This window comes from Eretmochelys imbricata, chromosome 6, assembly GCF_965152235.1.
Source record: "Eretmochelys imbricata isolate rEreImb1 chromosome 6, rEreImb1.hap1, whole genome shotgun sequence".
In the NCBI taxonomy this organism is placed as follows: Eukaryota; Metazoa; Chordata; order Testudines; family Cheloniidae; genus Eretmochelys; species Eretmochelys imbricata.
The window spans coordinates 93,591,914-93,613,604 of record NC_135577.1 but is presented as its reverse complement, the minus strand read 5'-3'; the positions used below and the strand labels follow the sequence as shown (position 1 = coordinate 93,613,604).

The window sequence follows — 21,691 nt, the reverse complement described above, 5'->3', positions numbered from 1 at the left end:
AGAGATTGTGTGACTGAATAGTAGACTGAGATAGACCAAGAACAAGTGGTATGGCTAGATCAGTACAGGGGTTTACTGGGGACAAAGTCACAAACGATCAGTATAGAGAAATAAGGCAGGGTTCTGAACAACAATAATCAAGCTGGGAAACTAAAAAGTCAGTGGCAAATATGATTGATTTGCCTGGAGAATTCTTGCTTCTTTATATAGGGGTTTTGAATGGTTCCACATGTACCAAAGTATTTTTTTCAGAGTGAGCTGCTGTATGGGGGTGGAGGATCAGTGCTTCAAGAGAGACACAAATACACTCCTTGTTTTGTCTGGTAGGTTTTTTAATGTACAATGAGAGACCACGCCATTTAGTGATCTGCTAAAATGACCTGGATTTTGTGGGAGGCTAGATTTCCAGGCTCTGAGAACATGAGAACACTGACTGATCCCTCCTCCAGTTCCCACCCAAAAATGAAAACCAGCCAGGGCACTGTCCTCCAATACCAATGGCTGCCCTAGTGGAGATCTTCCATGGGAAGTGTTCACATTAGAGGGATTCCGAATCTGCTGAAGATCTCGTGAACCATCTGTTTATTTGAACCGACCCTCTGAGATGTTTAAGATTCACCCAGGACTGGATTTTATCACCCCATGATACCAGTGACATGTGACCTACTGAAACTGCAGTTGCTCAGTACCTCTCAAAATCAGGCCCAAACTGTTTCAAGTTGGGCAGCAAAAAACAGAGGCACCTAATGGCTACTACAAAAACTTAGGATCAAGTCTTTATTTTCCTGCCCCAGGGCACCAATTTTGGCCTTAGCCTAGCATAGCAGAGAGGATTAAGCCATCAGTGAGTAAAACTATTTTCTCCCCATTATACCAAGCTTCAAAAGGATGAAAATGGCTCTTTAAATCAGAGCAACATTATGAAACCAATGCACTTCCAGGTTGTTGTGGAGTAGAAGGTACGTATTAAGGCACAGATCCACGTAGCCAAAGCAAGATCAGCTGAGGAGCTTGGCAGTAATTAAAGAAACCTCCTGGGATTCCCCACGTTCGTATTGGTGCAGTAAGGCTTTCGGTAATCCTCGCTGAGGATTCTCAACACTGTAATTGGGTTGATTACTCTGAAACTAATGGGATTTGCTTTATTTCACTCTGGCTGAATTCCTGACTCAAAGGGGTTTTCTGTTCCTTTGAATTTTAAAGGTGAACATGACCAGAGTAGCTGTAGATCTAGTTAGCAACTGTTAGGTTTAGTCTATGAATGAGATGTCTGGAGGGTAGGGGGCAAAGCCAAAGCGCCATGTCTATGGGTGGGGGACTGGGAAGAGCCAGGGAAGACCCAGTCCAGAGACCTCCCTTCATTTATTCCTACTGTAAATCAGGAGCTCCTCACCAACAGCTCAGTCGGTAGGATCTCCTAGCACTGGATTTTCAGGAGCATGTTACCTGGGCACAGGTAGAGGGGTTCCTCTGCACACGGGTTAATGGCTCCAGCGCAATGGGCTAAAGTTAAAGGTAGCATTGGTATGTAATTTAAGGGAAACACAAGTGTGCATAGACAGAGTGTGGTGTGCAGAAGTTGTGGAAAGGAAGCAAGGACAGGAAACAGAGCAGCGTGAATGAAGGGCTCTAACAGCCAGAAATAACTTATTTAAATGGTAGATGCTGAATTCATCCCTGGAGTCATTCCACTGCAGTTTCTGGAATTACACCAGGGCTCTCATGGCCCTGTTTATCTGCAGGACACAGTTGTTGTGTATATCTGCCCCGTCACCCTGGAGTCCTCCATCTACACACTCATTGAAAGATTTGCTGCTTCGGGTGGTCCCTTCTTCAGTCATGTATGGGTGGTGTGCAACAGTCAGGATCTTCTGGAAACTATGCCTGCCTGTGTTTCTCAGCGTCTGTCTTTGTGAGGTGTGTATCAGTCCTTTTGAGGAGCAGGGAAATTCTAAGAATCCCCACATTTGTCAGGGATGGGGAGGCACTGGAGTGTGCTGGGGGTGGGGGCGAAGAAATCATGAGCAAGACTGGAAAGTAGATTTGGAAATGCAAACTTCTCACTAAGGACTCTTCTGAGAATGGACAGGGTGAGCAATTATAGGGCCATCCTACCCCCAGTCCCTACCTATTGTCATAATAATTCCTGTAACAGGAATTGTGAGAGGGTCAGTGATAAAAAAAAAGGGGAATGTGGCACTTCAGCGCAGAACCGGGGCTGTGATTTCCCCACACTGGGCAGTAGGGGGGCAAAGGTGAGCTGTCTCAGTCTCTCACTAGGGGACAGGGTGCTCATCAGCACAGATACTTAGCTTGCAGAGCATTGCTAAGGCATAGGATCTTTCTTCAGAATCAGTGAAAGGGAACATCTGCATGTGATTGGGGGGTGGGGGGCATGCTACTTCCTTCAATAAGGTCCAGACCTAGCTCTGGAAGTGCAGGCCACAGGATCCCAGCAGTGTTGGATGGGAAAGGGGAAGCACAGGACAAATTAATGGGGGCCTGGTGACTGCTGCTTACTCTGGATCATTTCTGCTGGATATAGTAAAACAAAACAAGGAACCTAACAAGCCAAGATGTGTTGTGCATATGTTGGGTGTGAATGAAAAAGTGCCTCATTAGTGGCAGAGTCTGAGGAGCTGGTCGGAGGGGAAGGCAGTGTCAAAGTGCAGCAGCTGTGTCTGGCTGGGTAAGGTACAAGACTGTTTTCTGCAGGGCATGTGGAAACTGAGTGCAAAATTATGTGTAAATGAAATGTATGAAAAGATGTTGTGTGTACTGTGTGTGTAAAGCAGTGTCAACGAGAGTGGGTGCCTGTGGTGTTCTGTGCATGCATGTGCTTTGTGCGTGATATGCACACATTTGTAACAGAGAGTGACGCGTATGAGGGACAAGTCATTCTCTCTGGAAGGGAGCATACGGCCTCAGCAGTGCTGGAGGACTCTGACCCACAGCCACTGAGCCAAACGCCTCTCGGGGTAAAGCAGAAATTACTGGTTTGGAAAGCCCAAGACATCACTGCTCCCCTCAAGGCCGAAGCTCAGCTCAGGATAGGAAGAAGTCATGAGTCAGAGGAGCTTCATATGTGCTATGCTGCAGCAGGGGCTTTATTCCAGTCACCAGTATCTTGAGGGAGTGCATGGGAGAAGAGAAGACAGAAGCTAAATGCTCTCAAACATAGCTCAAGGGCAGCAGAAGCCAACCAAGAGGAGGGCAGAGGAAGAAAGTTGCTGTTCCCAGCTGGTATGCCATTTGTCTCACACTCAGCATGTCTTTGAAGTAGCAAGGGCTATTCCAGGGCACCCCTCACTGTATTTCTCTCTCTCTCTCTCTCTCTCCCCCTTCTCTTTCTCAACTCAGTTATGCGATCCACCACATTTGGGTTCTAACCTTCACACAGCAAACATTCAATATGTTGTGAAATGTGCTAACACAAAGAACACACTGCCCCAGGTCCCTGGCTGGGATGGTCTGAAACAGCTCCTCATCCCCTTTAAATGAACAGAATTAATAGTCAAGGCTCTTTCCTTCCCCCTCCCACCCAAGTCTGCATTGGAGTAAGCATTCCTGGTTTAGTTTTTAAGCAATGAATGCTGCAGTGGTGAGGGGGATATGCCAGCCCCTGCAGGCTGCTCTGTACACTCTGTTCTCAGGGCTGTTTGCTGTGCGGGCCGCAGGCTTCAGGCCTTTGAAGGGTTGAATACCATCTTTTGATTTACCATGGCTGATGGGGTGTGAGAAGCTTTACAACTCAAATACTCAGGGGGGAAAAATAACAGCACAGAAAAATACTCAAACCATAACAGAACCCAAATGGAATTGAATGAGGAAAAAAAGGACAGTTCTTAGTAATAGCTTTAAATAACTTAGAAAAAAAGCACAACTAGATAATACACCACTCAAAACAGTCTGTGCTGATACAGATCTGGCGCTTACTAGCCCATTTGTGGATTTGGACGTATGACTGGTCAGATCTGAGCTCCCCCTAATTTGGAGTTGGTGGCTGTCTGTCCCTGAAAAGCGCATTTTGGCAGTGTTGAGTCAGAAGGTCTTGGATTTCACTTGGATGTAACCTGTCTCCTCAAATAGTTGACAAGAACGCCAACTAAACAACTGGGAGGTGATGGCTGGGCTTTTTGGCACTGCAAAGCTTCCCCCCACTCCCCAGGGTTTGAGATTTGATCTCTTCCTTCAATAACAACATAATCTAAGCCCTTTGGAAAACAGAGAAGTCCTGATTTAAGGTCTTGTGGGAAACCTTTGCAACTCGGGGGGGGGGGGTGGGTTCAGACACCTAGGGATAACTTGGTTCAGCATTCCAAATCATGGAAATTATGGTTCTGTGGCTCAAATCACTGGGGGAGCAGAGCTCCACAGGCTCTCCCTAGCTGCAGCATTGGTCATTTTTTTGGAATACAGACATTCACAGCTCTGCAGGATCAAAGCTCCATGTCTGCGAAGCTTGGGAGTTCAGCAAAAATAATGATTCAGTCACTGTGTCTCCAGCATAACTGACCTTCAGTAACAGAGTTTTGGTTCACCAGGGTTTCCCCACGTACCAGTCCCTTAGCAAGGACAGTAGGTAGTATATATTGTAATATGAAGTTCTTGGTCAAAACTCTGGTAAAATGCTCAGAAAGCATTTTTAGTCATATTCTTTAGGTGGTAGGGCATTAAAAGCCAGATGTTTCGCATCTGGCCCAGGTGGTCTAATGGTCCCCAGAAGGTCTGTAACAATTTACCACAGCTGATGAAACAAGCACTATTGGCAGGCATTGGAAGAAAACGTTTTCTGCTCTCCTCGTGAAAGGGAAAGCCACTATGATATAAAGTAGAACCCTTTAAAGTGAGGAAGGGGAGGTTAAATGGGCAGAAAATGTTTCCTGCCTTGCCAGTACCAGAGTGCCCTCTTCCCTCACTGACTTCCATGGAAGTTGACGGTGTCTCAATACCTATCAGGTGGCACCCTGCTCAGCAGAAAAAGGGGGTAGAGCTCAGTAAGGACAACACTTTACATGCTGAAGTGTCTTGTGTGAGAGGATCTCCAAGTGCTTTGCAAGCATCCACTATTGAAGCCTCACTGCTTCCCTATGAGGTAAAGTAGCTTTAGCACCTTTAGCAGAGGGATAAAGTGAAGCACTGGAAGGTAAAGGGACTTGCTCAGGATTACAGTGAGACCGTGGCAAAATTCAGAATAGAACCCAGGTGTCCCAGATTCCTAACCCCTGCTCTAACAACATAACACGCTCTCCCTCTTAAAATATGAGATTTGGCCTCACAGCACTTTGATTCTCAGAAAGACAAACTTTTTCACTCTCTAATTATCAGAAAGAGTTTCAGAAAAGGGACCGCGAGAAGGGACAGAAATTCTCAGGGTGCTAGATTATTAGGACAAGTAACGTTGGATGGGAAAAACAAGCAGCTGCAAACACACTAATCCACACACATGCTGGAGTTGTTTGAAAGATTCTCTTTATATGTTGGACTACAGAACAATAATTCTTTGGAACTGATCCCCAAAGGGGACATGGTAGGCATAAGGAATTCTCCACTTCACTTAGAACTGATACAGGCAGAGATGGATGCCACTTGAGAAGTCATTGTGGCGGCTGGAGATGATCTATTTCCCCATGAACCAGTGCAATTTAGTACTGCCTCTGCTGCCATGCTGGCTGAACACTCAATGATGCTTTACACTACTCTAGTTCAGCTGAGTACAGCATGTAAATTCCAGGCAACGGAAGCTATGTAACAGTGCAGTATTTTTCCATCTAAGGGAACACTTAAAGCTTCCAGATCCTCATGGGATGGTGACTATTTTCATTTCTCATTTTTAAAGATAGGGCTTGTTCTAACACATCATCCCCTTTTCACCCTCCAAACCCAACAGTAAAAGAAAGGGCTGACTTTCCCTTCCAGAGCCAAAGGAGGCTAGAAGCAGTTCTTTTGGAAACCAGTTAATGCCCCCTCCTGGATCAGCCCTAGAGGCATCACTGCAGGGCAACACGTTACATTGTTCCTTGTTGACCTCCAACAGCTGAAAGTCCAGATGAGGACCAAGGTGGAGCAGTCCCTAGAAGCATCATTCAAGTTACAGCTCATTTGGGTCTGGTGCAGCATGATCTAGATAATACCACCTATGTCTAGCTGTGACATGATTCAATGACCGAATCACATCAATATATAATCCGATGTGCGACACTGTCACTGCACTGTGCAAAGTCATTGCCATGTCTCTTCTTCACATTATGGCCCAGCCAGGACCCAGGAGTGAGTTTCCTATTGATAGCTCATAGTATTTAGGAGATGTCACAATGGGGCTTGGAATTTCAAAAGCTAGCCCAAGCTCATCATGGAGCATACACTTAGTTCCTGTTAGATACCCTAAATATTAGGGGAGGCTTACCATTTCCAATAAGTATCACGGCTCTGCAGTTCTAGCTCAGATTCTCCTCTCAGTTATACTGATGCAACCACATGTAGTCAAGCAGATAGCAGCAGTATAAGTGAGAAGAGTATTTGACTTAGTGTTTATGTTCAACTCCAAAAATACCAAACAACCAAACCTACCCAATCTCTCTCATCCCTTCTTCCCCCCACCCCCCACAGGCACTTTGTCTCTTCAAAATTTTCAGACATGGAAAGTCAAAAATCAGGGGACCATCCACACTGCTGGCCTACAATGATGAGAGAATGGGGGGGGGGGCTGGACACATCCTCAACCAAATATCCCTAAATAATTAGAGTGGATCGTTTTGTTGATCTACAAACCCCAGTTACTCAGCTCAGGTTAATAAGAGAGTCTGTGTTTGTTATGAAGGAAACTCCCCCACAACCATCATTTTTATTATCAAATTTGTTCCCACTCAGGTTCTGTCTGAGAATGAATAACTTTGAGGAGACAGAAGTACGCTTGGCAAACTGGTCAACTGACTCAAACAATGTCAGTTGTTTGGTCAACTTTGAACGCCTATTTGACTATGGTCAAATATTGCAGCAAGAATGTCCTGATGCAGGTGGCAGCCTACCTTTTTGATTGCATCAGGTTGCTATTCTTGCATTTTTAGAAAACTTCATGTAATTGTGTTTCACATTTTTCAGAGTTAAAATAACTCAGTTAAGTAATTTTTTGTAATTAGGAATAAGTATCTAAGGCGTACACTATCAAAATCATAAAGTCTTACTCTTTTTTGTTATTGTTCTCATGGTTCTAATATTTATGAGTGCTTTAAAATATTTGATCATTTTGACATAATTTGACTGATCAATTGACCATTTTTTGGACTGGTATATTGACCCACCTTACACAAAACATAAAGATAGGGGGAGCACCCGAAGGGGTTATTATTGATGCCTTTGAGTTTTAAAAAACATACGAAGCCATTCAGTAGTAAGAGTCTTAAAGGCTACAACCTACATTAGAGTTACTTGAGCATGGGGGGCCATTACTTCAGAACACGACAGTATTTTTTATAAGGGTTTGGGTCCTGAGAAGGTTCAGCGTTCAAACCATTAAACCAAGACTAGTCTCTTGAGAGCCTGGGATTCACAGCACCTACCCCTTCCCTCCATGTCTGTTTGGCTTCCCTCCCATGACCTGCTCTGACTGTTTTGAGTGGTGGAAAAGAGGCTGAATTAATGAGTATATGATTGATCAAAAGATGGACCAAGTAGCATGTTTTACACAAAGCTAACCAGTTCCAGAACAAGAAAGGAAACTTAAAAACATAAAGACTTGAAAACCACCACTATCCATGACCAAGAGTTGACATCAAATGTCCATGCAGAAACTGTCAGAGAGAATTTCTCTCTCCACAGATAATATCATTAAAAGGGTCTCAGCAGCTACTTTAGAAATCAATCATATCCGATCAAACCAACAGAAAAAAAGAAAAATGATAAAGAAAACACTAATCACAAGCCCAAACTAAAAGTGGAAGGGGGAATCTCTGTAGGATACCTAAATTGACCATGAGTTTGACACGCCCTCCATCTAGCTCCAGGCGAAGGGTGTCGGCAGAATCCCGTGAAGTGGTGGCCATTAAGAGCCCATAGGCACGCTGGGACATGAAGCGGAAAGACACATCTTCTGCCTCTGTGTGCATGACCATGGGCATGATGATCTTCATGTACATGCTGCCATCGTAGCTCAGGATGGAAGCCTCTGCAGAGAAGAAAAGAAAATGACTAACCACGAGAGCTACGTAATGCTTCTATGGTCACTTACACACTGTTTATATAGCAATCACTTCACCCACCACTGAAATGCAGCCACTTCTGGGGTATAAACGCAGTGGCCTCACCCAACAGTGGCCTCACCCAGCAATATTACACAACAGGTTAGAGCAGGAAGCAGAAGATATTGTATCCAGTTAAAATTACAATGTAAGGAAGCAGAATACAGTTGTCCACACTAGAATTTCCCAGGACTCCCAGGATAGCACCTCCTCTTGTGAAAAGGGCAATGAGATCTTTAATGAACACTTGTTGCCAGGACCTTAATTTTATTATCTTCTAAAAGACAGCTTCTTCTCTGGCAGCCCAGCTTGCCCTAGCACTGTCCAGGGTCACTAGTTTAGACCGTCCCTATTGACTCACCAAAACCCCTTCCTGCAGCACGTGGTTTTACTTTGGAGATCACAGATCAAATATTTTAAGGAATGCCACTTATTTGGTAAGGCATTTGGTCAGATAGAGACTATTTTCCAAGCAACAATTTTGCAAGGACTCACAGACTGTGATACAACTGTACAATTTTTAAACCCATATAGTGATATTTCTTAAATATAAGCTTTGCCCAGTAATTTTCATACGGCCTTCCTTTATGTCTTTAAAATGAACAGCTGGTCATCAGCCTGCTTGAAGATATCCCGCCCACACACAGGACAGGCCCAGCATTTAGAAAAACGATACAGCCTGAGATGGTATCACTTCAGCAATCACATACATTCACAAATTGTACACAGGCTGGCACAAGCCCTTTCTCAACCAGGGATGACGGGCAATGACTCCTTCAACCTTGCAGAAGCTCCATTACCCAGAGGACAAAACATTCTGAAATAGCCCAATTGTCACAATCAACACAGCTGTTCAGTGAGCTGCCAGTCAGCCTAAAGGTCTAGCTGACTATCATCCAGAGGGATGTTTGTGGCCCAAAAATGGGTACCAGGAATTTTACAAGGACAAGAAACACACAGAAAATATGTCAAGCCTCACTTTTTTTAAAAAAAACCCCATTGTTAGAAATTAAGAAAAAAACCCACGCGTGTTATCTTTCATCTAGGACCTACAAAAATCCTGAGAGGGAGAGGTATTGTTTAGAGTAGATCAAGGAAGTATAACTAGAAAAGGGTGAAGCTGAGCAAAGGAAAAATTGAGGCTAGATAGCAGGAAAAATTTACCTTAGGGTAAGTTAGTGTGTGGAACAGTCTTCCAAGAAAAGTGGTTGAACTCCGATTGCTTGGGGATACTAAAAACTAGGTTGGGTAAAGCCCTGCAGAATAGACTACAGGAAATATTAGCCAGGGATGGACTATCAGGTCTTCTCTGCCTCTATTTTGCATGTGATCCTATGAGCTTATGAGTCTGTTCTCTCCTTGGGATGTGTGTAAAACTCATTTGTTTTAATGGAGGGGACATTGGAGGGGACAAATATGTACTGGCACGGTACAGGTTTTCTATCTCTGACTTCTCTTCCTCTATTATTTTTTCCCTTACTGGTACAAGTTGGCTAACGTTCCTGGAGACATGCTGATATGATCAATGGTTATGTGATGCAAAACAAGGAAAGAAACAAACCAAGACCCATGTCAGGTTTAAGTATCACTAGAAACACAGGAAATGGCATAGGATAGAGCAGGGGTCTCAAACTTAAATGACCACGAGGGCCACATGAGGACTACTACATTGGCCTGAGGGCCACATCACGAAACCCCCTCAACTGACCCCACTCCACTCCTTCCATAAGGCCCTGCCCCTGCTCCACCTCTTCCCACCCCTTCCCTGCCCCCATTCCAACCCCTTCCCCGAAATCAGCAAGGGATGCTTTGGGCGGGTGCAGCAAGGGATCGTTGGCCGGGCTCCGGCCCGGTGCGCACCGGGGGCAGGGCAGGCTCCCCGCCTGCCTGCCCTGCCCTGCCCCTGCACTGCTCCAGGAAGCGGCTGGCACCTGGGGGGGGTGCGCACAGGGGTCTGTGTGTTGCCCTGGGCGTGCCTCCAGGCACCGCCCCCGGCAGCTCCCATTGGCTGGGAACGGGGAACCGCAACCAATAGAAGCTTCGGGGGAGGTACCTGGAGGAGCAGCCAGGGCAATACACAGACCCCTGTGCCTTCCCAGTGTGCGCTGGGCCGGCCAGAGCCGCTCTAGGTAAAGGCTGGGAGGCCGCGGGGAGCTGGCGGGCCGTGGAAAATAACCCTGGGGCTGCATGCGGGCTGCGTGTTTGAGACCCCTGGGATAGAGGTAGGAAGAACACCAGGAAAATGGAAAAGGAAAATCAGAGTCAGGAAAGAAATTACATTTTTCTATCTTCTTCAAGGATGTTACAGAAAATAGAGGTGTGAAGGGAGGAAAGGAGCTATAAAAATAAGTACTTAATATTCTCTATTTCCACAAGTTTTTTGCCTGAGGAGACTGATGTACATCTCTAAAGGGGTGGAATTGAAGTCTCATGCTAAAACTCTGGCAACCTGTACAGATTTATAATTATTGTTTCAGTCCCTGAATATGCATAAGGGGTCCCTGGATTAGTAAATTTTATAAATTCCATAAACACAATACATGAATTAGTGTCCCCTTTTCCTTGGAGATAACACTGAGTTATAGCAATCACTACATGTGAGATATTAATCACAGAATCATGTAAGAGAAGCCAGAGTTTGAAAAGACTTCCTATGGTGTGACACAGGCAGGCCCGGGCATGAGTATTACCTCTGTGTCCAACCATCTTACTCTTTCACCAAAAGGGGTCATGTGTGGTCTCTGCCAAAAGCTAAGAACTAGCTAATCGTCATGGGTTCTGCAAAATGTTTCTAAGGGAAACGATTTTAGAGTTATGTAACATGTAGGATATAATGTTCCAAATCAATTGGGAGCAAAACCTATTCCTGTGGGGGGTGGGTGGGAGGAATGTCTGAGAGCTGACCTAAGCAACATGAGGAAATGGACATCTGTGCGCTGTGCTAGTTTGCATGTACAGTCTGGGCCAGACACTGGTTTCAGCATTTACAAAGACAAAAGAACCCAAATAAAAGTCTCTCACTAGGGGCCCGCTGGGTCAAAGGACAATAATCTCTAACTGTCTAAGGGAAGGAGAAAGTGGACAAGGAGACATCCATTACAGAGGAGGGATTCTGACACAGGGGTGTCTCATGAAAGATAGATCCCAGTTTTCAGAACTGGACAAGTGCTGTAAAAACAAACCATTGAGTGAGAAACACCTTATCAGACAGGAAAGGAACTTGTTAATAAGTAGGGGCTATATATTGCCTTTATGCTTTTCCTTTATCTGTGACCTTATGTTTCCAAACCCTTATACTTGCTTTTATTTTTGAATCTTTATCTCAAGCTCTTTTAAATAAACTTCAATTTGGTTTTACTACAATCCTGCCTCAGTGCCATGTGCTAAGGAGAGCGCTGAACAGAGGTGAAACCAGTGAACTGTGGCACTGTTTCCACTGAGCCAGTGGATCAGTGTATACTGCGGGTGTCCTGAAGATAGGGAACTGGGTATTCAAATGTAACAAGTGGGGTGTGTAAACTGCTATCCTGCAGAGGGAAAGAGAGAAGTCTGTGGAGCAAGTGTCTGTGTGGACAGCAACCAGTGGATGAGGAAGTTTCCCGTAGTGGGCTCCCTCTGACTGTACGCAGGTGGCAGTGATTCACCCTAGACATTTTGAGTAATCCTGAAAAGCATTGCATAGGGCCTACCCAGTCCTCCTCGCTGGGATCAAGACACGATTGCTCTCTAATACACATTTTTTTGTTCCCAGTGATGGGACTTCCACCACTTTGGGGCAACTATTCCACAAGCTTATGGGATCTCACTGAGGCAGTTCTTCCATGATATTCAGAGACTATGTTCTCTCTTTTAATTTCATCGCTTTCCCTGGTAGTTCCCAGCAGAACTTCTGGGTCCTTACATGAGCTAAATTTTTAGACACAGGCGTGATAAGCCTGAAAGAGCCAGTCCTTATTGCCTCTCCAGCTCCAAAATATGCAGGCCACACCATTTTTGGGAAGAAGCAATATGCACTCCTTCCTGCCCACAGCTATCCAAGAGCTGCTCAAAGCCCTGGACAAACAGCTATGTTTCCCTAATAGTATGCTCTCTTGTATTCCAATCAGAAATGGGTGGGATTTGTAGTGGCTGTTGCAGCCCTTTCATTGTTTAAGGATTCTGTTCCACTGCCCTGAAGATGCTCTCAATTTATCTTTCCCTCACTCCCTTGCTGTCTCTTTCAAGTTCAATCTACAAAGTCACTCTTATAATGGAACTATTCTTTTTTTGTTAACAGAATCCAGACCCTGCTGTTGGCAGGAACTAGAGCTAACGTCAGTTTCTCTCCAAGTTGGGGAAGGGGGTGAGAGGGTAAGTGTGGAAGGCGAGCAGGTATGTAGCTATAGGAGACAGTGGATGTATGTGTGAGAGGAAGAAGGTGTATGTGCACATGTGCCTAGCTGCAGGAGATGGCACATGGCTCGATTTGTGGTCGGGAGACAGCTGTAATGTAGAAATGGGTGTGTGAATGGGGTGGAGTAAGTGCAGTAGATATAAAAGTATGTGGGTGGAGCAGATATGGTGAAGAGTGGGCATGTGGATGGTTGGGAGGCATGGTGGGGAATCAGTACTTGTTTGTGGGTTCACTAGCAGATCATACTACTGGTATGGCATGGAGGGACTAATACACCAGATTCTCTGCCTTTTGTTAGCACCATTAAATTCTCTCCGCATCAAAGCAATAATGGGATCACCAAGTAACATCCAAGTAACGTACAAATAACTAACCATTCTCCTCATCTGCACTTCCCACCCACTCTCATACACCAGTCCACATGACACCTGCCCCCACCTGCACAGCCATACACCCTCTGCGTGCCAGCCATTAGTGACATACATCACCCAGAGAAATACATCTGCTCTTGGCTAGGGGACACAGAGGAAAATGGAAGCACCTTTTTCAAATTGGGGAGCTGGGCTTCGCTTATCAAAATCCAGTCAATCACTTTCCCCTTCACTTCTGCATCCCTAATTTGCCACCTGCAGCTGCAAGCTGGAACCAAATGTACTGTATATTATACATATATTCACAGGCTATGTGTGTACACACACACACTCACTCACTCTCTCCCCCACCCGCCTCACTGTGGATTGTATTAGAAAGTGCAGTCAAGCATGAAATGGCCTTTTGAGGCCTTCAGCTCAGATGTGCCCTGCATAAAACAGTTGTTTGCACTAGTGCCTGTGGGGAGTTGGGTTCGGGGGGTGCACAGTACTTAATTTGTAATGAAAGAGGTGCCAGGGCTCAAGCAATTTTTTTTACATTCATAACTGATTCAGCAAGCCCAGAGGCGCTTGGGCTCAGCCCTGGCACAAATTAAGCATTTGGAGTGTATCTAACAAGAGCTGCAAATCTGTTCCCTCCCTATTCACAGTGCTATTTATTAGATATGCAGAAGCCATTTTGCACCTGTTATAAGCTACTACTTTGTCTTCTTCCAGAGCTCAAAGAAAAAGCGGAGAAGCAACAGTAACGCTAGGAAGAGCAGAGATCCAGAGAGAAGCCCCTTTCCTGCAGAGGGTCTGCCTGCATAATTCAGCTCCTCCACTCCCTGTTCTACAGATTGCCTGCACCCCTAGCACTACAGGTAAAACAAAGAAGTCGAGATTTTAATTATTTTTTTAATTATTATATCTATTAGAGAGAGACCAGAACAGCTCCCAGAATTGCTGGAGACAGTACAAAAAACTAGGCCTAACCCCACACCTGAATTTCATGATGAGGATTTCTGTATCATAGGCTGAACCAGAACCTAAAGGCAAATGGATTTTGAAGATAGGGGTTGCGGAAGGGGTCTAACTTCAGGCCCAGACTCTGATTCAAGTGTGGTGGCTATAGCTCACCTCTAATATTTAAAGCACTAAGAATTGATAACGGGTGCAGGGCGTGGGCCAACAAAAGTAGGAAATCACCTCTCAGCATACAAAACACCCCTCCCTCTCCTCCAGGCCAGGGCTGAAGCAAACTAGAGATGAGATATGTGCAAGGGGAGAAGTTTATCCTGCAACTGCCCATGCCATTCCTATTCTGAGGAGGGGGGGGGGGGGCTTTCAGGGCTGTCAATCCAGGCTCATTCACCAGACCACCTTTCATTAAAAATTAAAATAACTCAGCAGACTTGCGCTTGGATTGAGTGGTAGAGTCCCATAGGGATCCTCAGGATGTGCTTATGACACAGTCATCCAACATTCGCTAGGGTTAGTGTTAGCTCTGTAAACATCACATGAGTACAGAATGGCCATTTGACAAAGTCCCCCAGTTAAAACGTATGAGTTTGAAGAGTGGCCAATGGCATAAATACATCCCATTAATCTTTACCAGATGACATTTGCCCACCCTCGCCTTTAACTCAGAGGTGTGACCAGTGACCACTACAAGTTTCAGTGTATAATGCTATATCTATGTAAGCAGGATCTGAATAAATGCTTCCCGACAGCTAGCTGAGAGGGGGAGAGACTTTGGGTGTGTTTATGTAAATGCAGCCGATGAAGTGAGCTGTAGCTGTAGCTCACGAAAGCTTATGCTCAAATAAATTGGTTAGTCTCTAAGGTGCCACTAGTCCTCCTTTTGTTTTTGCGAATACAGACTAACACGGCTGCTACTCTGAAACCCATGTAAATACAGTTTGCTCCTGCCCTGCTTAGATATGCAGCAGATAGAGCAGTCTCAAAGTAATCAACTTTGGCTAGTGTTGGGTTACAAATCACCTTAGTACTGAATGCAAGGGTAGTGAAATACTGTTACCAATGTTGTAATTATTGTAGGAATACAGGAAAGCAGGACTGTGCTTAACCTGTCCCAAATAAGGGGGTCACTCTCAACTGACAGAGCCTTGTTAAGCCAGGGGCTTGAATGCTAGAGCCCTGTGAAAATAAGAGGGGTGGGACCAGGTGTCCCAGCCAGGAGGTGTGGGCTCTCCCTAAAGGGTCCTCCCTGGACTCATTAAACCTGTTCCTCCCCACTGTTCAAAGAAAGAGCTAAATAGGCTTCATGAGAAGCCTCTTTGTTATTTTAAGTGTTCAATCAGAGCTGAAACCATGCTATGGTAAGAGTGGGTTTATGCCCTGCCTGCTAAGAGCTAAAAATCACTGAGAGCTGAAATTACTTGAGATGGGGCTGTGTTTCTGCCCAGCCTCCGAAGAGCTGAAAATTACTAAGAGACTGATGTACAGAGGTCACAGAAGAGAGGCAGGTGGCAGCACTAGTTGACTGACAGTCAGCTGGTGAATGAGTGGCTGGTGAGGTGGAGAGGTGCAGCATGCGGCCAGCAGGGCGGTTGGCAGAGAGGCATGGTGAGCAGGCAGCTGGCGGAGTGGCGTGGTGAGCAGGCAGCTGGCGGAGTGGACCATAGCAGAGCCACGCAAAGAGGGGTGGTGAGCGAGTGCTCAAGCAGCAGAGCGAGTAAGCTCCGCTCCCTCCATGTAGGGTGGGAAGTGAACTCTGCAGATGCACCTCTGAACTCTGGGTCTGCACTGACCAAGGACAGCAACTGTGAGTGGGGTGTAGAGAAGGGTCAGGCACGTAAAAGACTTTTGGGTTGCTAGACTTAAGAACCTGAGGGGAAAAGGACACTCTCCAACTTACTTGGGGGTGGGTCTTTTGCTCATGGTTTGTTTATGAACCCTGGTTGCAGTGTTTTCCCAAAATTAATGCCCAGTTACTTCCCTCATTTATTAAAAGTTTCTTTTCTACACTCACACTCGGTGCTTGTGAGTGGGAAAGTATTGCCTCTGAGAGGTGCCCAGAGATGGTGTGTCATTTTCCCAGGTTACTGGGTGGGGGCTCAAGCCGGTTTTGTGTTGTATCGATGGAAAAGAACCCCTAGATACTGAACCCAGCCTTGGTTGCTGCTGGCTCCACCTGGCAGAAGGGTTACATCTATATCCAAGTGCCTTGGCTGCTCAGATGAAGATGGAGTATTGCACTGTGGAGCCTGTAGTCTCCATAGGCTGCACTTCTGAATTAAAAAGAATGATTGCTGCAATCTGATATGCAGGCTGTGTATGAATCCTAGCAAACACCCCTTCTTCCCCCACCACAGAGAGCAGCCCGCAGAAAGGAAGGAAGGAAGGAAGGATTAGCGGACTGGTGATGACTTACTGACCTTTCACCTCTCTGCTACAAGTTTACATTCCAAAGCAATCCCTTGTTCTCAAAAGTTGTGCCTAGCCACTGGCACCTTGGTGGACTTTGTCAAATTAGTGGATGGGTCTCAAGACAGCTCCTAGTGGTCAGGTGGCCACATTACACAAACACAACATAAAATATGGCCCTCAGTAATGATTAAGGTCTAAATGGTCCATGCAGACTGGACTCTATCTCACTCCTAAGAGTGGCCCCTCTAGGTTAAGGCAGATTGGCAGGAGTTGTATTTGTGAGAGAAGCTTGTAGAGCTATTACCTCGCCATACCTGAGCACTTCATTCCTCAGGGCTGTCAATACTGCACCAAATTTAGAAACATTTTGTAAAAGGAATAAACCTGCACATACCATGCAGGCAGCACTCAGGTGTCCAGCTCTCAGCTGCATGTGGGAGAAGGCCAGGGAGCCAGCTGGCCTGGAACTTGGGCAGCAACAATGCCAGTAAGTATCATGTAGGGGTGTGAGTGGAGAGAAAGGAGTGTTTAGCTCTTTCTCAACCACAAGCACTAGTATTGCCAAGAACTCAATCACATATTCTCTCTCTCACACACAGTCCCAATAGCTCTTTCCATATGAAACAAACAATTGCTTCTTTGACCCTCTAGGCAGCAACAATCCAAGGCAAATACTCAGTGGATACAAGTTACAGATTCAGTCCATCTTAGTGGTGGATTCATTTCTTTCATTCAGTCCTTCTTTCTCAACTCCTGAGCCCTGCTCTCCTGACCTGTTCCTGGTTCTAGCCTTCCTACCTTTTTCCTGATCCCTGTCCCTGGTCTCAGACTCTGACCCTTGCCTCAGTTTGCTGACACCTAACTTTTGACTCCTGCTCCAATCACCAGGTTGGACCACCAAGCCCTAGTCATGACACCTAGATCCTAGAAGACAGATACCCACAGCACACACACAAAAACCCCTCTTAAGAGGCACTAATTTGTCCCACCTACTGGGACGCTCAGCAGTGACGTCAAGGACTGAATGGGCCCTGGAGACTGAACTATGCCCTCAACCCTGAAAGTGGGTCTCTAATGGTTAGAGTAGAGGCATTACTGATGGGCAGAAGATAGGGGAAATCTGCCCAATGCTGACCCGGTCCTGGAAATAACCAGAGGGCTTCAGGCTCTGGGAATCTCAGTCCAGCACCTTTCACTGCAAGTTTCTGCCCAGATATGGTGCTCACGCCAACACACAGCAGTGTGCAGAGACATCCTGGATGCCCTGATGGAGTTCTGATTGCAGTGGCTGGGGGAGCTCACTATGCCCAGCAGGGGTGCCAGATTAGGGAGACATATTTGCAAAGACAAAAAGATAAGCTACATTTATCAGCCACCCCAAAGCCAGGAGCCATGTTACTGTGAGCTTGGCAGTGGAGAGAGAGAGAGAGAAACCAGGCACTGATGCAAAGCTGCTGACATATGGCCAGGGATCTATGAAAGTCAATATGTTATTAGGAGTGATTAGCTTCCCAGCCCTCTGCATTGGGGCCCTGCCAGCTTTAATTTTACACTTAGCAGCTAAAGGAACAATTCTCCCCTGTTCCTCCACAGCGCCCTTCAGATACCTCCTAGCAAGACAGTAATAGGCATACTCTTGAAATCAGTCACACAAAGCTAACATTCAAGGGCTGCTTTATTCTCTCTCACTTGCTGTCTTATTCTCTCCATTCTTTCCTGCTTTCTTTTCTTCTCCACCTCCACCTGTGCCTCCTCTTGCTGCCTTCCCTGCTATAATCTCTTGTCTCGCTGTTTATGTCCCCTTCCTTGTCCTGGAGAGAGCATACTGAAAGCTGGGGTTTGGGGGAAGAGGGGCGAGAAAGAGGAGTCCATACTCTGTGAAAAGTTGTGTTTAAGCCACAGGTGACATGAATTCAGTGGTTTCAATCTGTTTCCCATTTCGATGCATCCACTACACGAAACCACTACCAGTTTGCCTGAATCAGCAGAGTTTCTAGTGGAAAGTCATTTCAAGCTGCAAATAAACAGTAATAAGCTGTCCAAAAGGGATGCACATTTAAATACTTCTCAGGTAGCAAACACCACCTAAGCAGTAAAAGTGCACTCACATGATGAAGAAGTTACTCATCTTGTGCAGTAACATTGGTTCTTCGAGATGTGTCCCCCTCTGGGTGCTCCACTGCAGGAGTGCTTGCATCCCTTTGCTGCTGATCAGAGAACTTCAGTAACAGTGTCCGTTAGGCCTGCACATACGCTGTCTCCCCTTGTGCCCCACCATGAGGCTAGTCAGCGTGCATGGGCTAACCCACCTCAGTTCCTTCTCTGCCACAGAGTCACTGACAAGAACTTCGAAGTAGAGGGGAGGAGGATGGACTATGGAACACCCATAGGGACACACATCTCGAAGAACCATCGTTACTGCACAAGATGAGTAACTTCTTCTTCGAGTTGTGTCCCTACGGGTGTTCCACTGTAGGTGACTCCTGAGCAGTATTCCCACTGGAGAGCTGGGACTTGGGAATCAGGTCAGTTACAGATGACAGTACCGTGGAGCCGTAGATAGCATAGGAGGCGGAGTCCCCAGTGATCACATAACGTTCTGCAAGAGTGTGGACTGACATCCATGTTGCTGCTCTACAGATCTCTGAAATAGGGACATTCTTGAAGAAGGCAATGGATGAGGAGATTGACCTTGTGGAGTGTGTACGAAGAGTATCTGGAGGGGTTATACTGCAAACTTGGTAACATTGTCTAATGTAGTTTGAGACCCACTTGGGAGAGTCTTTGGGCTGATATTGTTGAGCCCTTGGATTTTTCCGCAATGGACTGGAAAAGCCTAGGGGACTTCCTGAAACCCTTCATCCTGTCCAAGTAAAAAGCTAGGGCTTTTCTGAAGTCTAGTGTGTGTAGTATAGCCTCTCTGTTGTCTTGGTAAGGCTTGGGGTAAACGGTTGGAAGGTGAATCGATTGATTAATGTGAAATGAAGAGGCTACCTTGTGAGTGGACCTCAACTGGTGTTGATGGCCATGGGAATTAATAGCGTGCAACATAATAGAGTTGGGTGGAGGGTGGGAGAAGAGGAACGGAGTCTTTCATGCTGGGACAATCTTTTTTGTCTGCCCGCTTGTAGGTAGGTGCCACCGACAATGGCATCTGCCAGATGGTTCTTGCTAATGGGTAGGGGGATCTTTGAGGAAGAGGATGAGTGGAGTATGTCAAGGAGACAATGGTGGGTGTCCTGGACTTCCTCTTGTGGTATTTGGAGTGTGTCCACCACTCTCTTCACCAGGTGCTGGAAGAGGCAAAAAAGTCATCTGCCAGAGATGGCAGGGGATGCATGATGGCCTCATCCAGGAAGAAGGAGGAGGATATGGTCCTTGGGCATCATTTCTTCCTCAACAGCACCCTTGTGTTCTTACATGGATTTTTTCTGGAGGTTCCAAAGCTCGGGAAGCCGGGGCCAAAGGGGTGTGCCTTGAAGGTTCTCAGGTGGAGCTAGAAGCTTGAGAGGCATGGTGCAGCCCAAAGATCCCAGTATAGCCACTGGGCTGGGTGGTGGTACCCATGGGTCACCATACCAAGATGGTGGTGGTGAGGCCATCTGAGGGCATGCTCGAGGACTCTGTTGCTGTTGGGCACCATAAGGAGTCTGGGAAGAGTATTGTGATGTCAGCTTCACAAGATCACTATCCAAACCCTCACTGGAGGGTGGGGGAGAACAACAGGGCAGCGGCAAAGACTCCTGTGCCAGTCGAAGATGCGGTGCAGAGGTTCTGGCACCAAGAAGAGGCATCTCCGGTAAATCCAATACACAGAGGTCCCCAAAGTAGCGAAGGCATTGGGAATGCTCATTTGCAAAGAGGTAATCCCTGTCTCAGGAGAGGCACTCTTGAAGCCTAGTGAAGAGGGCATGCCCCATGTGGGAAGGGTCCCCAGCGAGAAGGAAAAAAATAGGGAAAGAGTCTTTTTTTAGGGAGAAAAGGTAAGAAAAGAGAAAAACTGCAACTAGAACTACAACTAAGAACTAAGAGGCTAACCAACTATAGATCAAAATAATGGTCCCTAACGGAGTGCGAATAGCTTTGTCTCTAGCCAGGGCAGTTGAGAAGGAACTGAGGGGGCTTAGCCCGTGCATGCTGACTAGCCTCATGGTGGGGCACGAGGGGAGGCAGCACATGTGTGGGCCTTATGGACACTGCTACTGAAGTACTCCGATCAGCAGCACAGGGACACAAGCTCTCCTACAGTGGAGCACCCATAGCGACACTTTCAGAAGAAGAATCTGTGTTACTGGGAATACAGACCCCAAGCATTTCAGACATTTTTAAAGCACTAGTTCAAAATGCTATCTCCAAGAATGAAGAAATGCTCAAGGACTTTGCCTATAACCTGAGCAAAACCTTCATGTGGCTAGTTCCATTTCACAGCACACCTCTTTCCACTCCACACACCAACGTGTCAGCCTTTTCTTTTTGCGGATACAGACTAACACGGCTGCTACTCTGAAACCTAAATAAAAATGGTATCTTACTCAACAGACCCAGCCCTTGGGTTACATCTCTTGACTTGTGTGACAAAAATACATTCTGACTGCTTTTACTTCTGCTAGCTCTTCAGAGCCAGCACAGCTGAGACAGTGAGCTAAGGACTATTCCTTCCTGTCCATCATCATCAGATATATCTGTGCTAACCAGGGGAAGGCAATGGGACTTCAGAGAAGTCACTGAGGACCTAATTTGACCTGCAGAAATATATTATTGTGATGATGCATGAGAAGGAAAGAACCCAGCTTGACTCTCAGATCCCATCACTGTCAATTAAAAACAGAAAAAAAAACCTGAGCTGGAATCACTGAGGCACAAAAAACATGGAACTTCACAAAGCCATATCTACCAAGTCACTTTTCAGGGTAGAACCCACATTAAGACACTTATAGCCTCCATGATGTAGGGCAAGTCTTTTCCAAATTCTAGGAATATTTTAAGACAGATAAGGCATTTTTAAGGTGAGATTATATCTGAAACCTGGGAGACAGTGTCCCTTTCATTCTTACAGGCTTAGGCAGAAAAAAAATCAAGTTAAACGACACAGAATAAGCCAAAATGTGAGCCAAGTTTAATAATTCTAAAAATTATATTGAGAAACATTTGCCAAATTCCTAAATATATATTTGAAGAAAATACTCACACCAAACCCAGAACATACCACACTAACTGTCCAAAGCAATAGCCAACAATTACGTAGGACATACACACACAAAAGTGGTTTATGCTTGTGCTCCCGCTATTGGTTGTGAGGTTTATTGCCTGCACCACTG

General features: G+C 46.0%; 1 protein-coding gene across 13 annotated transcripts in view; it reads right to left on the bottom strand.

The window, feature by feature from the left end:
• NRXN3 (neurexin 3) overlaps nucleotides 1-21,691 on the bottom strand; it is a 1,334,999-nt gene that overhangs the window by 859,560 nt on the left and 453,748 nt on the right. For all 13 annotated transcript variants that reach the window (XM_077820368.1, XM_077820370.1, XM_077820366.1 and 10 more), the window contains one exon: nucleotides 7,961-8,164. In XM_077820368.1, the coding sequence (XP_077676494.1) occupies nucleotides 7,961-8,164 (204 nt within the window). The remainder of the gene's footprint in view (nucleotides 1-7,960; nucleotides 8,165-21,691) is intronic.